General features: G+C 40.3%; 1 protein-coding gene and 1 non-coding gene across 3 annotated transcripts in view; one reads left to right on the forward strand and one right to left on the reverse strand.

The window, feature by feature from the left end:
* The window catches only part of LOC103751733 (cytochrome b reductase 1), a 55,833-nt gene extending 48,600 nt beyond the window's left edge, over positions 1 to 7,233 (forward strand). The window contains exons 2-3 of one of the 2 annotated variants that reach the window (XM_008855247.3): positions 2,008 to 2,162; positions 3,326 to 3,594. In XM_008855247.3, the coding sequence (XP_008853469.1) occupies positions 2,008 to 2,162; positions 3,326 to 3,454 (284 nt within the window). In that variant the 3' untranslated portion in view covers positions 3,455 to 3,594. Of the gene's footprint in view, positions 1 to 2,007; positions 2,163 to 3,325 lie in introns of both variants that reach the window. The other variant, XM_008855246.3, reaches the window with a different exon arrangement.
* Positions 7,234 to 9,766: 2,533 nt separating this feature from the next.
* Positions 9,767 to 9,875, reverse strand: LOC115067980. The gene has a single exon (XR_003847345.1). It is a non-coding gene; the product is annotated as a U6 spliceosomal RNA (small nuclear RNA).
* Positions 9,876 to 13,926: the final 4,051 nt, after the last annotated feature.

Below are 13,926 nucleotides of genomic sequence, written 5' to 3' on the forward strand. Positions count from 1 at the left end.
TTTATCTAAAGGAGTATTGACAACTGATTGCTGCTAGAATAAGAACAGCTGACCCTCCTAAAACTAAGACCTCTAGATAGGCTGACTAGATTCACTACTAGAAAGGCAAGTAGTGGGGAATGGCTGGGGTGCCGACAACACAGCAGACAGGGATATCAGAGTGTAAGGGCTCTAGGGGGAGGGAGGCTATGGGAGGGTGCGAACTGGGAAGTGGGTGTGTAGTCGAATAAGATGGTTTGGGATGTTCTGTGTGATATACACACACAAGAAAAAATCAACAAATTTTAAAAATATTATATTTAAGGAGGAAGCATGGAAATTTATATCATGCTAATTAGTAGAGGTGATAAACATTACCATTGAAATCTATCTGATGACTTCATAGACATACACAGGCACCAAGGATCCAAGTGTAACCAATTATGTCTAGTAATAATCAGATGCATACAGATTAGAGATGCATGTGCCAACATTTCAGTGTTAGTAGCAAAAACAATGAGTCTTTCTGCAAGGAACAATATAGTCTAAAATGAAATGGAGATCTTTTTTTAAAGGTAGTATGGAGCCTCTATTGGGAGAGGAAGGCTGTCTATCTTATGAGTTTGTAATCATGCTCAGATGCCGAGGAGCTCAGAAGGTGGGCGACTGTGACCAGTGATAGTCATGTATATAGAGATTAGAAATGCATGTGAAAACGTCTCAATGTCAATAGCTTTGGAATGAATTCTTCTGTATGAAAAAAAAAATAAAAAAATAATGATTAAAAAAGAATAATTAGTAGATGTAAAAAACATTACCATTGAAATCTACCTGATGACTGTATATCCATGCTCAGATGCCAAGGAACTCAGAAAGTAACCAACTATCACTAGTAATAATAAGATATAAAGAGATTAGAACATGTGCAAACATCTTAATGTCAATTGCATTGAAAATGAATTTTTCTGTATGAAACTGTGTATAATATATTTTAAAATGAAATGCAGATGTTTCTTAAAGGTTAAAACCTCATTCAATTTTATGTCTTATGGGCTTTATACAGAGTTCAATATTGTATAACTGTATTAATTCAACTGTGAACCTAAAAATTTACAGTCAATTTTGAAAGAGATATATCTTAGCTCTGGAAATTGTTATTGAATATGTCAATGCTGTTGTAATGAAATGCTTCTTCTAAGTATGTGGTTATTACATAAATAATTAAAAAATATATACAAATATAAATAAACCCAGTATATATACATATATATATATGACAAAAAAAGAAAAAAAACCCTGTGAACTGGGTATTGTGGTACATACCTATAATCCTAGCATTTGGGTGGTTGAGGCTGAGACAGAAGGACTGAAAATTTGAGGCCACTGGGAGACACAATGAGACCTTGTCTCAAAAACAAAGACACACACTCTCTCTGTGTATGTATATGTGTATATATTTATTCATGCTTGTGTGGGCATTAGGAATTTTCTGGAAAAATATTTGAGAAAGTGATTATTATAGAAATTACCTTTGGGTGCTGGAATTATGCATAGAGAAATATGCTTTTCATTTTATGCCCTTTGGTTCTATATGAAAGGTTTGCCATTTTTTTCACATAATACTTTAAAAATTAGTAGGCCGGGCGTGGTGCAGCACACCTTTGATCCCAGCACTCAGGAGGCAGAGGCAGGCAGATCTCTTGTGAGTTCAAGGCCAGCCTGGTCTTCAAAGCAGTTCCAGGCCAGCTGGGGCTACAGGGAGACCCTGTCTCAAACACACACACACACACACACACACACACACACACACACACACACAGAGAGAGAGAGCGAGAGAGAGAGAGAGAGAGAGAGAGAGAGAGATTGATTCACTATATAGTTCTGGCTGGCCTGTAACTCACAAGGCGCTGTCTCAGCCTCCCAAGAGCTGGGATTCAAGGTATTCACTGCATCCAGCTATGATACTAATTTAAAATTGAAATGAAATGATATGAAATGAAATGATAATGGTTGTACTCTGGTGTTCAGCTTGTGCTAGGCCTTTTCATCTTCCTGCTTCCATGGGCCCCGCTTTCTCTCCGAGCTGTTGTCATGCCCATACATGTCTATTCCGGACTTCTCCTCTTTGGAACAGTGATTGCCACAGTCCTCATGGGAGTGACAGAGAAGTTGTTTTTCGTCCTGTAAGTTGTGTGCCCTTTCTTCTCAAAATACTTAAGCTAGAAAATGTTAAATATTAGTCCACTGGGAATATGTAATATAAGCATAGCCATTTTTAATATTAAAATTTTAACCTTAAATTATTTATTTAAAAAATAACTTACCATTCTGTACATGCAGTGTAGTATTAGGACCACTGTCAAAAAATGACTTTTGGAGTTATGAGTCAAGCATTCATCTTTTTGATGTGCATTTTTTAAATGTTTTATTTATTTATTTTTTATGTGTGTGAGTGAATTGCTATGTAAATGCACCCATGTCATGCAGTGCCCACGGAGGTCAGAAGAGGGTGTCGAATCCCCTGGAACTGGAGTTTAGGACGGTTGTTAGCCACCATGTGGGTGCTGGGATTTGAACCTGGGTCCTCTGTAAGAGCAGCCAGTGCTCTTAACCACTGAGTCATCTCTCCAGACCTTAATGTGCATATTTTTATGCTAATTATTACTACAGTGTGTATACATTTTCGTTTTCTCTTTTCTTAATTTTTAAGTGATATGATGTATCCCAAGACCATATTCTTTTCTTAGGATTTTGAACATTTTTTTTTTTTTTGTCTTTTTTGAGACAGGGTATCCCTGTAGCCCTAGCTGGCCTGGAAATCACTTTGTAGACTGGGCTGGCCTTGAACTCACAAAGATCCGCCTGCTTCTGCCTCCCAAGTGCTGGGCTTAAAGGTGTGCACCATCATGCCTGGCAGGATTTTAAATGATTTTATAGTGTTTTACAACGTGAACCTAAATATCACTTTACTTCCATGCTTAGAGGGAATTTATTTATTTATTTATTTATTTATTTATTATTTTTAATTTTTATTTTATATATATGAGTGTATTGCCTGCATGTAGGTAAGTGCACCCGTGTCATGCAATGCCTGTGGAGGACAGAAGAGGCCATCAGATCCCCTGGACCTGGAGTTACGGACAGTTGTTAGCTGCCATGTGGGTGCTGGGATTTGAACCTGGGTCTTCTGCAAGAACAACCAGTATTCTTAACCACTGAGCCATCACTCCAGCCCCTGCTTAGAGGGAATTTGTGTTGAAGCTATATCAGATTCATCATCCTGTGCAGATAAATTTAATATTGTGCTGTGTGTTTGTAACTGGGCCCACTTTCTCTTTCTTCATAGGAAAGATCCTACTCCATACCATTCACTCCCACCAGAAGGTGTTTTCACAAATACCCTGGGCCTCCTGATTCTGGTGTTTGGGGCACTCATTTTTTGGATTGTCACCAGGCCACAATGGAAACGTCCTAAGGAGCCAGGTTGTACCCTTCTTCAGCCAAACGGAGGTGCTACAGAGGGAATGGAAGGTGCCATAGCAGCAAGCTCTGGTGATGACACAGACAAAGCAGATGCGGAATTAAGCAGTGAAGGAGCAGCCAGGAAACGAACCTTTGGCCTTGATGAGACTGGCCAGAGATCCACCATGTGAAATGTTGTAGAAGTAACCATGTAACTTGTCTTTGAAAACCAGCTCTACGGTTTAGCTTCTCCTGCCTAGCCATAAGAAGACTGAGCTACATAATAGCCCTGTTTACCAGAACCATCAAGGAGGATTTCTTGAGAGAGATTATATTGTTTGGGCCTGTGAACTCACCTGAACATGAAAGGACATAATATAAGTTGTGATTGTCACCTCTTTCTTCTTGAGGACCAAAGTGCTCGATGTGCCTGTTGGCCGCTTGTTTAATAAGCTGGCAGCGCCTTTGGCCTCTTGTCACACAGTCATGCCCCTTTAATTCTGGAAGCCTAGTGATTTCAGAACTGGGTGGAACCAGCCCTAAGTTTTAAAATGAGATCATGAAAATCTGGAACAACGATTAGACCATGATGCCACACAGATATTGTGGCTAGAATATAGAAAAGAAAGAAAAAGCTTTAGGAAAATAACTTGCTTCCTTCTGCTCCTTGCCCAGATGGTTTGCATTGAGTTGTCCCCCTCCCTGACATGAAGGTTTATATGAGGGCATTTTGGAGCAGTTTCTGGGTCATAGGTAGCTGAAGAGAACTCTAGAAAATTTTTGTAACTTTTAACTCAACGCCAAGACTTCCAGGAATTGCTGTTCAGCTTCTAAATCTCTTATAATGAAAACATTCCTGAATGTTCAAGCAGCAGAAACTGCACACTGCGAAGAACACTTTTCCTTAAGTTTCTGTTTTTAGTTTTCAAAGCACTTACCTGGCCTTACTATTGCACCAGACACTCTACTAAGATAGACTTTGTGAGACAGGTCTTGTTACGAACCCCGTTTTTAAGTGAAAGATCTGAAGCTTGGAAAGGTTAGTATCTTGGCCCAGCATCACACAGTTCTTCAGCGATGGAACTGACATTCAAACCCCGGTCGTCTGGTTCCCCTGTCTCTGACCCTACTTTTCCCTAGGCAGCTTTTCCTGTCTATACTAATTTTCACTGCTCTGGTTACTCTAGAAATCCAGGTTGGCTCCTGAATAAATTTAGTTGCTGAGTGGAGGCCGGTGGAGTGTTTCAGAAAGCTGCTTTACCTTTGGTCCTTTTCCAAGTGCCCCAAGACGGCATGGAAAAAGGCGTCATGCATACTTGGACACAGATCTTGGAGCCTCTGCCACTGCCAACAAGCCAGAGCCTGCCTGGATGCCCTTTTAATCTTAAAAGTCCATCTGTCCTGCTGACAGATTTGGGCAAGAATATCATAGCATTCAGGATTAACTAAATCATTATGGTCTTTGATCCTCAGGATCTTAGCTGCTGAACAACTTATCTGGAGAGACCTGCATCATGAGCTGCCTTTCCCTAGGGAACTAGGCAGGGTCCTTCCTGATTTTCCTGGAATCTTAGGGAACTTTGGGTTCTTAGCACAGAATTGAGACTTAAAGGTGATTGCTTTTCATGCAGGGAGACTTCTATCTAGGCTCTTAACTTTAAGACTAAAATGGAACCCTGACACAGTGTGTATGCTGAAAAGTTGCATTAGGATTTTGGTTGATTTTTGCCTTTCTTGCAATTTCTAATTGAAGCTTTTTAGAGCTGGGTGCTGTAGTGTTAGCCTATAGTTCTAGCTGCTTGAGAGGCTGGCACTTGAGCTCAGGAGTTTAGGGCCAGCCTGAGCAGCATAGTGAAGCCTCATTTCTTTTGTTTTTTTGAGTTTCTGGTAACCCAGGCTGACCTCACTCAGGGTGACCTTGAACTTGTGATATTCCTTGCCTCTGCCTCCCAAGTCTCAGGACTAGGCATGTGTCACCAGCCACAGTGTCCCAGTGAAATTCTGTCTCTTAAAAAAAATTAAATCCAAAACACAAGCATTTTAGTGTGAATAAAACTTTGCAGTTTACACCAAGTACACTTAAATACATTCGGTACTTAGTGAACTTCCTTTTAGGTAACATGATTCCAAAGACCAGACACCAGGTTATATAGCCTTGTCAAATCTTGTAAACTTCATAACCATACAGAATTCCTTCAATGCAACATTGCCTTCTTTTTACTTAGTTCTATTTCCAAAATTGGCAATAGTGTCAGGATTCTGAGTGACCAATCCAAGGCCTGGCACATAGTAGCACAATTAAATTCAATGTGCATACTGGGGGTGTAACTCAGTAAAGTGTGTAGCATACACAAAGCTCTGGGTTCAGTCCCCAGCACCATGTAAACTGGGTGTGGTGGTGGCAAATGCCTGCAATCCCAGCACTCAGGAGATGGATCAGGAATCAAGGTCATCCTCAGCTACATAGAGAGTTCAAGGCTAGCCTGAACAGGGTCTCAGAAATCCAATAAATAAGACATAACACTTGGTAAGTGATGGGCTATTATACAGAAGTGTGTCAAATCTAGGGTTATTTTGAAGGGAGAATGAGGGGCTACTGAATCCCAAGAATCATGGCTCCCATTCCTTTTTATACAGGCCAAGAGAGACGCTAGCAGTGCAAAGCTCACTATTTGGCGCTAGAATACCTCCATTGCAAAGTATTTGAATCTTTGGTTTTCTGTCAGGTGGACTAATGTGAGGGTAATAGTATAGGAACTTCTTTTCTTTCTTCTTCAGCCTTTATGATAGGATGCATGGTACAATATATCTAGAAAATCTATTTGAGACTCTTCTTTTAATGGGCTTTTTATTTTAATGATAATTACACCTTTATCTTTCAAATGCTGATATTTCCTACCTAAAGCATCTCCCCCAAAAATATCGCATTAAAAAGTCTGCAAAGAATAGGGGAGAAGAAAGGCTTGGGTATCAATTCCAAGCAGTGATTGAAATCTCCCCAAATAATTATAGCTTATATCTTCCACAGAGATAATCTGGCATGGCTTACCCCATAATCTAATTTCAGAAAAGAAAGCTTTATTTGAACACTGATCTACATCAACACGAAGGCCTTTTCTTTCCAAGGACTTAGTGAGAAGGCTAAATGAATATACTTTATTGAATTAATGCCACCAGAAGTGTTCAGTTTCCCATGCTTGTGTCAAACATAGCCCACCCTCCAAGTCACCGTCCTCCTTTTACAAGTGTGGTCTCATTTAAGCTGTGCGCATAGAAACAGCATCTGGGACCTTACAATGAAATGACAGAGTAAGGCAACTGCACTTTTTTAAGGAATGCTGACAAGTGTTTTCTGTTTTCTAAAGGACAAAATTAAATGTATATTCCATTCTAATTAGGCTCTGTTCCCTGCTAAGCTGGATGTCCCAGTGCCTACTTTTTTTTTTTTTTTTTAACCGTTATGGCCACATTGAAAGTGCTTTCTCCCAGTTTTGTTGTGTCATGATGGAATGTGTATCTTGGAATGTCTTTTTTCAAATAACGCCAACAGGGAACTTTTAACTGCCGTGTCTTATAGCTGCACATAGGAAGGCATAGAAGAAAAAGATTATTATTTACGAGGTACCTGAACACTTTAAGTGGGAAAGAATTCTATCTTTAAATTTGTCTTTTTATCTCAACACATTGATTAAAAAGTACTAAATATCTTGACTTTTATAATTTTGTAGGAAAAATATGCATCTATTTTTCTTGACTTTTTATACAGTAATAAAATGATACTTTCAAGCTCTTTATGGATGTTATCTGTGTATCCTGGGCTAAGCATTTCTTCAAAAGTTTCTCATGAGTTCTTTTTTCAGTTGTTTTCTGATGGAGATCCTTTTTCTCTTTCTTTCTTTCTCCCTCCCTGTCTTCCTTCTTTTCTTTTTTTAGTCCTTTACTGAAAATGCTGTCAGATTTCCTATGAAGTACATTCAGAATACCATGCTTTCTAAAGTCCTAGATGTATCAAAGGGACTGTCAAAATCCATGGTGTTTCCATCTACACAAGTTCTGATTTGGAACCCATCATGGTGTGAAAGGCTGATGAAGACACAGGCAATTACACAGACACAATAGAAAGTGTAAAACCACAGAAGACTCTGTTCAAAGTACTGCTCATTACAGAACTCTGTTTATAGCAGCTTTTCGTTGAGAAAGTAATAACTCATGGATGAACTGTTTTGTTTTCCCAAATAAAAAAAAAAAAGGAAGGGTAATTTGCATCCAAGCAGTGCCCAAATGCATCTCAGTATGACCATTTATTTATTTTAACCTGCTTTAAAAAATATTTCGTTTATTATTATTTTATCTGTATGAGTGTTTTTCCTGCATGTATGTAAGTGCACCTGTGTTGTGTAATGCCCACGGAGGCCAGAAGAGGGTGTCTGATCCCCTGAAACTGGAGTTATAGATGGTTGTTAGCTGCTGTGTGGATGCTGGGAACCAAACCCAGGTCCTCTTTGAGAACAGCCAGAGCTCTTAACCCAATATGCCATCTCTCCAGCCCCTTCACCTGCTTTTTTATCCAACTGGATATGTTCATGGTATTTTATGTGATATAGTTAATGTAACACTATGATATTGTGTTCCATTGTGCAACAAATCTGTAATATGTGTGGGCTGAGCTTTCAAGTTCTATCATATTTTGTCATGGATTTGTATTATTAAGTTCAGGTGTGCTGAATTTCATGTCAAGTTTATCTTAATCTTGTCTTATTTTTATAAAGTAGGGGTAGAGGTTATTGAAAGAGATTTTAACAGATTTTAAACATGAAAGTTTATGAGAAAGAGAGACGTTTGGGAAAAAAAGTTAAGACAGACATACATAAGAGAGAGTAGGTGTCTTAAGAGAGTATAGGTGTGGCCTCCTCAAAGGAGAGTCCCATTCTGGCATCTCCACAGTAGTGAAGACATATACACTTTGTTGGTGGCTCTGAAGTTACACCTGCCTTAATTGACAAGTGCATTTATTTTCCTGGCACATATTACCTGATCATTTTACATATATTACCTCATTTAATTTGGGTTGTGCTAAACATGTCAGTCATGCCATTGTGCCCCAGCCCCTCCAAGGCAGTCCTGTTATACTGTCTATATGTCATCTGCATCTCCTTAGCCTGAGCTAATAGAACAGGGCAGGAGAAGACATGGTCCCTCTGCCTCCATGTGGAGCTTCTTTAAAGTTGGCCAACACAGTCTAATGTAGCCTAGCATGAAAACCAAGTGACCACTTTGCCTCTCTCTCTTAAGAACTCAACCTGGGAGATACTTCATGAATGAATCAATGAAAATGGAAGCTAAAGAATCCCTAGTCATGATGCAAACTCTAGAGAGAATGTCAAGGACCAAGAGTCTGAAGAGGAAAGTAGCTTTTGTGAACTGCACATGTCTTTGGAAACACCTACGTCTGCCATTGTGGCCCAATAAGCCACAGCCCATACATTAGTGAGTGAGCGTGTCTGTGTCCCAATTAAACTTTATTGACAAAAGCCGGTGGTGGGTCCACAGGCTGAGGTTTGCCAACCCTTGGTCTAGATTATGAGGCAGGGCCATGGTAGTTCATGATAAGTTACAATAAAGAGAAATAAAAAATGTACACAGTAGGGAGAAAAATATGATGATAAAGAGGAAGAATGGTGGCTTGTTACAGGAAACCTAGTGGGTGGTCTCAGTAGGGCAGTCTTGGGTGGGAGCCCAGCATGACTATGGCTGGCACTAAAGCCAAGGTTGTAGAATCCTGCTGGAGGCTCCTTGGGCTGCTTTGGAGCCACTTCCAGCCCCTAGGAACTGCTCTTCTGGAAGTCATGGGGGACTCCATTTCCTTTTCAGTGCTAAATAAAATTCAGTGAGTTGGTTACTATTAGCTTTGCTTTACAAAGAAGACTGAGAAAAGTGCCTGCCCAATTCCCCCAGCTGATGAGTGCTGTCAGGAGAGTCGCCTGGGTCTTCTGACTCTTCAATTTAGATCACTCTCCATGATGCCCCCACCTGTGCTTTGAATAGGAAACATGTACCACAGACTCAGGTCTTGAATACGTGGTCCTTGACTGATGGTGCTCTTTGAAGAATTATTATTTGATAGTGCTCTTTTTTTTTCACATCTACTAATTACTAGGGAGCAAATTTTTATGCTTTGAAGAATTATTATTTTTTTAATCATTTTTTAACTTTTAATAACTACATTATTAGAAGCTTTTCACTACAGCTTTAACATATTCAGTAACACACTCCAGAGAAACAGTACATCTCTTTCACAAGTGGGTACAAGTTTCTAGGTTCACAGAAAAATATGGAACCTTTCACGAATTTGCGTGTCATCCTTGCACAGGGACCATGCTAATCTACTCTGTATCGTTCCAATTTTTTAGTATACGTGCTTCCAAAGCAAGCACATAATGGTGCTCTTTTATGATGGTGTTCTTTTGTAAGAAACTCTGAGAGATGGGACTTGGCTGGAGGAAGTGGCTAGGGGCAGGCCACTGAGGGTATCTTGTTTTCCTGTCTGTTTCCTGTCCATTGTGAGGTAAAGAACCTTCTCTGCCAAACTCTTCAGCCCAAGTGCATGAGGCCAAGCAATCATGAACCCAACTCTCTGAAACTAAGATCTAAAATAAATCCCCCCTTAAGTGGTATCCATCAGGTATTTTGATTATAGTGACAGGTCAAGAAGCTCTTTTCACTTTTTAATGAGCAAATCATTTTACATTTCTATAAATATTTTGTTTTCTATCCTTCCACCTAATTTTTTTTTAATTCTCAAATAATTACAGATTCAAGTAGGTTGCAAAGATAGTATACCAGGAGATAGCCCATGTAACTTTACCCAGGTTGCCACAATGGTTATATCTTATAGAAATGCCCTACAAAATCAAAACAGGGAGTTTACATTGTTACTATGTGTATGGGGTCTATGTAGCTTTAGCACATGTAGATTCATGAAACTACCCCCATGACCAAGATACACAACCACTTCATCACCTCCAAGTTCTCCTTCCTGTCACCTCCTTGTGTTCATCCCCACCTTCTTTCCCCCATCAATCCATCCCTTACCCTCTTCATTTTTTTAACACAGTATTTCCTCTACCTTTTGGGGATTAGATGAGACAGTATTATAATTCTCACAGAACAAAATTTAGAAAGCCTGAGATTAAAAGAAAATCTTTTTACTCTTGCTGTTGTTCTCCCCTCCTAATCTTCAAGGTCCCTCTTTTTTCATTTCCTTTCTGTTTAGAGACCGGACTACTCCTACTGGATGTCCTCTGGCAACTAAGTCTCTTGTTTTTCCTTTATCTGTTATTATCTTGATTTCTTCTTCGTTCCTGAAGGATACTTTCTTTTTTTTTAAAACTTTATTTTTATTTTATGAGTGTATTGCCTGCATGTATGTAAGTGCACCTATGTTATGCCATGCCTGCAAAGGTCAGAAGGGGGTGAGGGAACCCCAAGGAACTGGAGTTACTGATGACTGTTAGCTGCCATGTGGGTGCTGGGAACTGAAACAGGGTCCTCTGTAAAAGCAACCAGTGCTCTTAACCACTGAGCCATCTCTCCAGACCCCACTGAAGGGCACTTTCAATGAATATTTAGCTATAGATGAACAATGTTTTTCTTTCAGTGCTTGAAAAATGTTATGCCACCCCTTCCGAGCCTCCACAGTTTCTGGTGAGAAACTATAATGGGTTTATATGCAGAATTTAAAGCTCTTCCTATAGTCTTCATCTTGTTTGTCAATTTGAATGGATTGAGAGATGCCAAGGCAAAACACATTTCTAGGTGTGTCTGTGAGGACATTTCCAGAATGATTAGCCTTTGGGTCAGCAAACTGTGTGGGGAAGACCCATTCTGAATGTGACTGGCACCCTCTGATAGGCTGGAGCAACCCTGGCTGGTACAGGAAGTGGAAACAGGGTGATTTGCTTAGCAGCACACATGTGACTGTCCTGAGTGCGTACATCATTCCCTGAGTGGGCACATCAGTCCCTGAGTGGGTGTATCAGTCCCTGAGTGGGTACATCAATCTCTGGCAGCGTGGCCCTGAAATATCAGACTCAGATTCTCCAGCTTTCAAATGCAGAATAGCACTAACAGTTCCCCAGAGAACATCCAGTTGCAGGCTGTGGCTGCATTGTTGCTCTCTTGTGTTCTAAGAATTCCTCTTTTTTGGACTGAGCAATTATTGATTCCTCCAGCTCTCCAGTCCCATGGTGAGACTATCCCGCGCCTGGTTGTGTAAACCACTCTTAAAATGCCCACATAACTATATATGTAGCCAGTGACTCCTAGCACATTCCCTTAGAGATTGTCCCTCCAAGATTCTCTGCTCACTTCCAAGCTGCGGTGGTCACGTAGAATTTTATCCGTTGGCTTTTATAGAAGTGTTTTCTATGGTTTTTAACTTCCCTGCCTGCTTTTCACTTTCCAGTCTTCAGGGAGGTTTTTTGTTTTAGTTCGTTTGGTTTTCATTATTATTGTTTGAAATGGTCTTTTTATATAGCCCAGGTGATCCTTCAACTTAAAATCCTCCTACCTCAACCTCCTCAGTGCTGGGATTTCAACAGGAAGTTAAAAAAATATTTGGGGCCAGAGAGATGACTCAGCAGGTAAAGGTGCTTGCCACTAAGCCTGAGGCCCTGAGTTTGATCTCCAGCACCCACATGGTGGAAAGAGAGAACTGACCCTTGCAGTCCTCTGACCTCTATGTGCAAACCGTGGCACACAACCATCACCCTCACATACATACACAAATATAATACAAATTTATTTTTAAATGTTGATCAGACTTTTTGGTTGTTACCTATGGGACAGTTGGTTCAAAAAAGTCATGCCTCTCTTACCAATAACCAGAACTATGAAGCACTTTTTAAGCACTTGGGAGGCAGAGGCAGGCGGATATCCATGAGTTCGAGGCCAGCCTGGTCTACATAGTGAGTTCCAGGACAGGTGGAGCTACAGGGAGACCCTGTCTCAAAAAGACCAAAAAAATTGTTTTTATTTATTTTTTAAAAAATATTTTATTATTTTTATTTTATGTGTATGCGTGTATTGCATGCATGTAGGTAAGTACACCCATGTCATGCAATGCCCGAGGAGAACAGAAGAGGCTGTTGGATTCCCTGGAACTGGAGTTACAGACAGTTGTTAGCTGCCATGTGGGTGCTGGGATTTGAACCCAGAACTTCTACAAGAATAGTCAGTGTTCTTAACCATTGAGTCATCTCTCTAGCACTAAAGATTTATTTGTGTATATGTGTATGTGTGTGTGTGTGTGTGTGTGTGTGTGTATGCCTGTGTGAGTTTTACCAAGTACATGCAAGAACCCACAGAGACCAGATCCTCTAGAGCTGAAGTTACAGAACGTTGTGAGCTGCTTGATGTAGGTGCTGGGGAATGAACCTAGGTCCTCCAAAACAGTAAGCACTCTTAACCAGTGAGCCATCTGTCCAGACCCCTGTACTGCATTTTCAATTGTCAATATGTAACAGAAATTTCTAAGATGGAAAATATACAGTATTTATTTGTATTTATTTGACCAGAGAGGTTTTCTAAAGATTTATTTTTATTACTTTTAATTATGTGTATATGGGAGTGTGTGTGTCTGTGTGTGGGCTTGTGCTCATGAGTGCATGTGCCTACAGAGGTCAGAGGCATAAGATCCCCTGGAGCTAGAGTTATAGGCCACCCAACGTGGATGCCAGGAACCACGCTTGGGTCCTCTGCAAGAGCAATATGTGTTCTTAGCCACCGAGCCACCTCTCTGTGTAGAGAGCATTTTATTTTTTTAAACAGCTGCAGAATGACTACTTTGCTTGGCGCGGGTGTGTAGGGGTGGCATGATCTGGTCAAGGATAGCCTTCCTCAAGGTGCCCTTCTAACTTCTTGCCAAGCTGCAGACCTGGCTTATTATGCTGTTAAATTTAATCCTCATTCAATTAGATGCTGTAGAAAACATGTCTGCTTTAAATGTCTTGCAATTTAAGGTGAGAGTCTGACCTTCATTGTAAAGTAGAAATGGTAGAGGAATATTAAGCAATTGTACTCTCTACTTACAAATGTCCTCACATCTAGGTTTCTATCACTGGACAAAAGACTAATACTGCCTATAAGACTATATTCCATCAGCATGACACTTTCACATGGAACAAAGACCACGCCAATTCATATACCAATAGATATACAAAACAAAGGGCATTGCTTAAAGGTAAAAACATTAAAATTTTTTGATTAATTTATTTTTATTTTATGTGCATGAGTGTTTTGCCTAAATGTAAGTATACCTGTGCATGCAGTGAACTCAGAGGCTGGAAGAGGGCATTGGATCCCCTGGAACTGGAGCTACAGGTGGTTATGAGCTGTCCTGTGAATGCTGGGAACTGAACCTGGGTCCTTTGCAAGAGCAGCCAGTGCTCTTAACCGCTGAGCCATCTCTCCAGCCCTGGTAAAAGC

This window comes from Nannospalax galili, unplaced genomic scaffold (assembly GCF_000622305.1).
Source record: "Nannospalax galili isolate Female #2095 unplaced genomic scaffold, S.galili_v1.0 scaffold346, whole genome shotgun sequence".
Taxonomy (NCBI): domain Eukaryota; kingdom Metazoa; phylum Chordata; class Mammalia; order Rodentia; family Spalacidae; genus Nannospalax; species Nannospalax galili.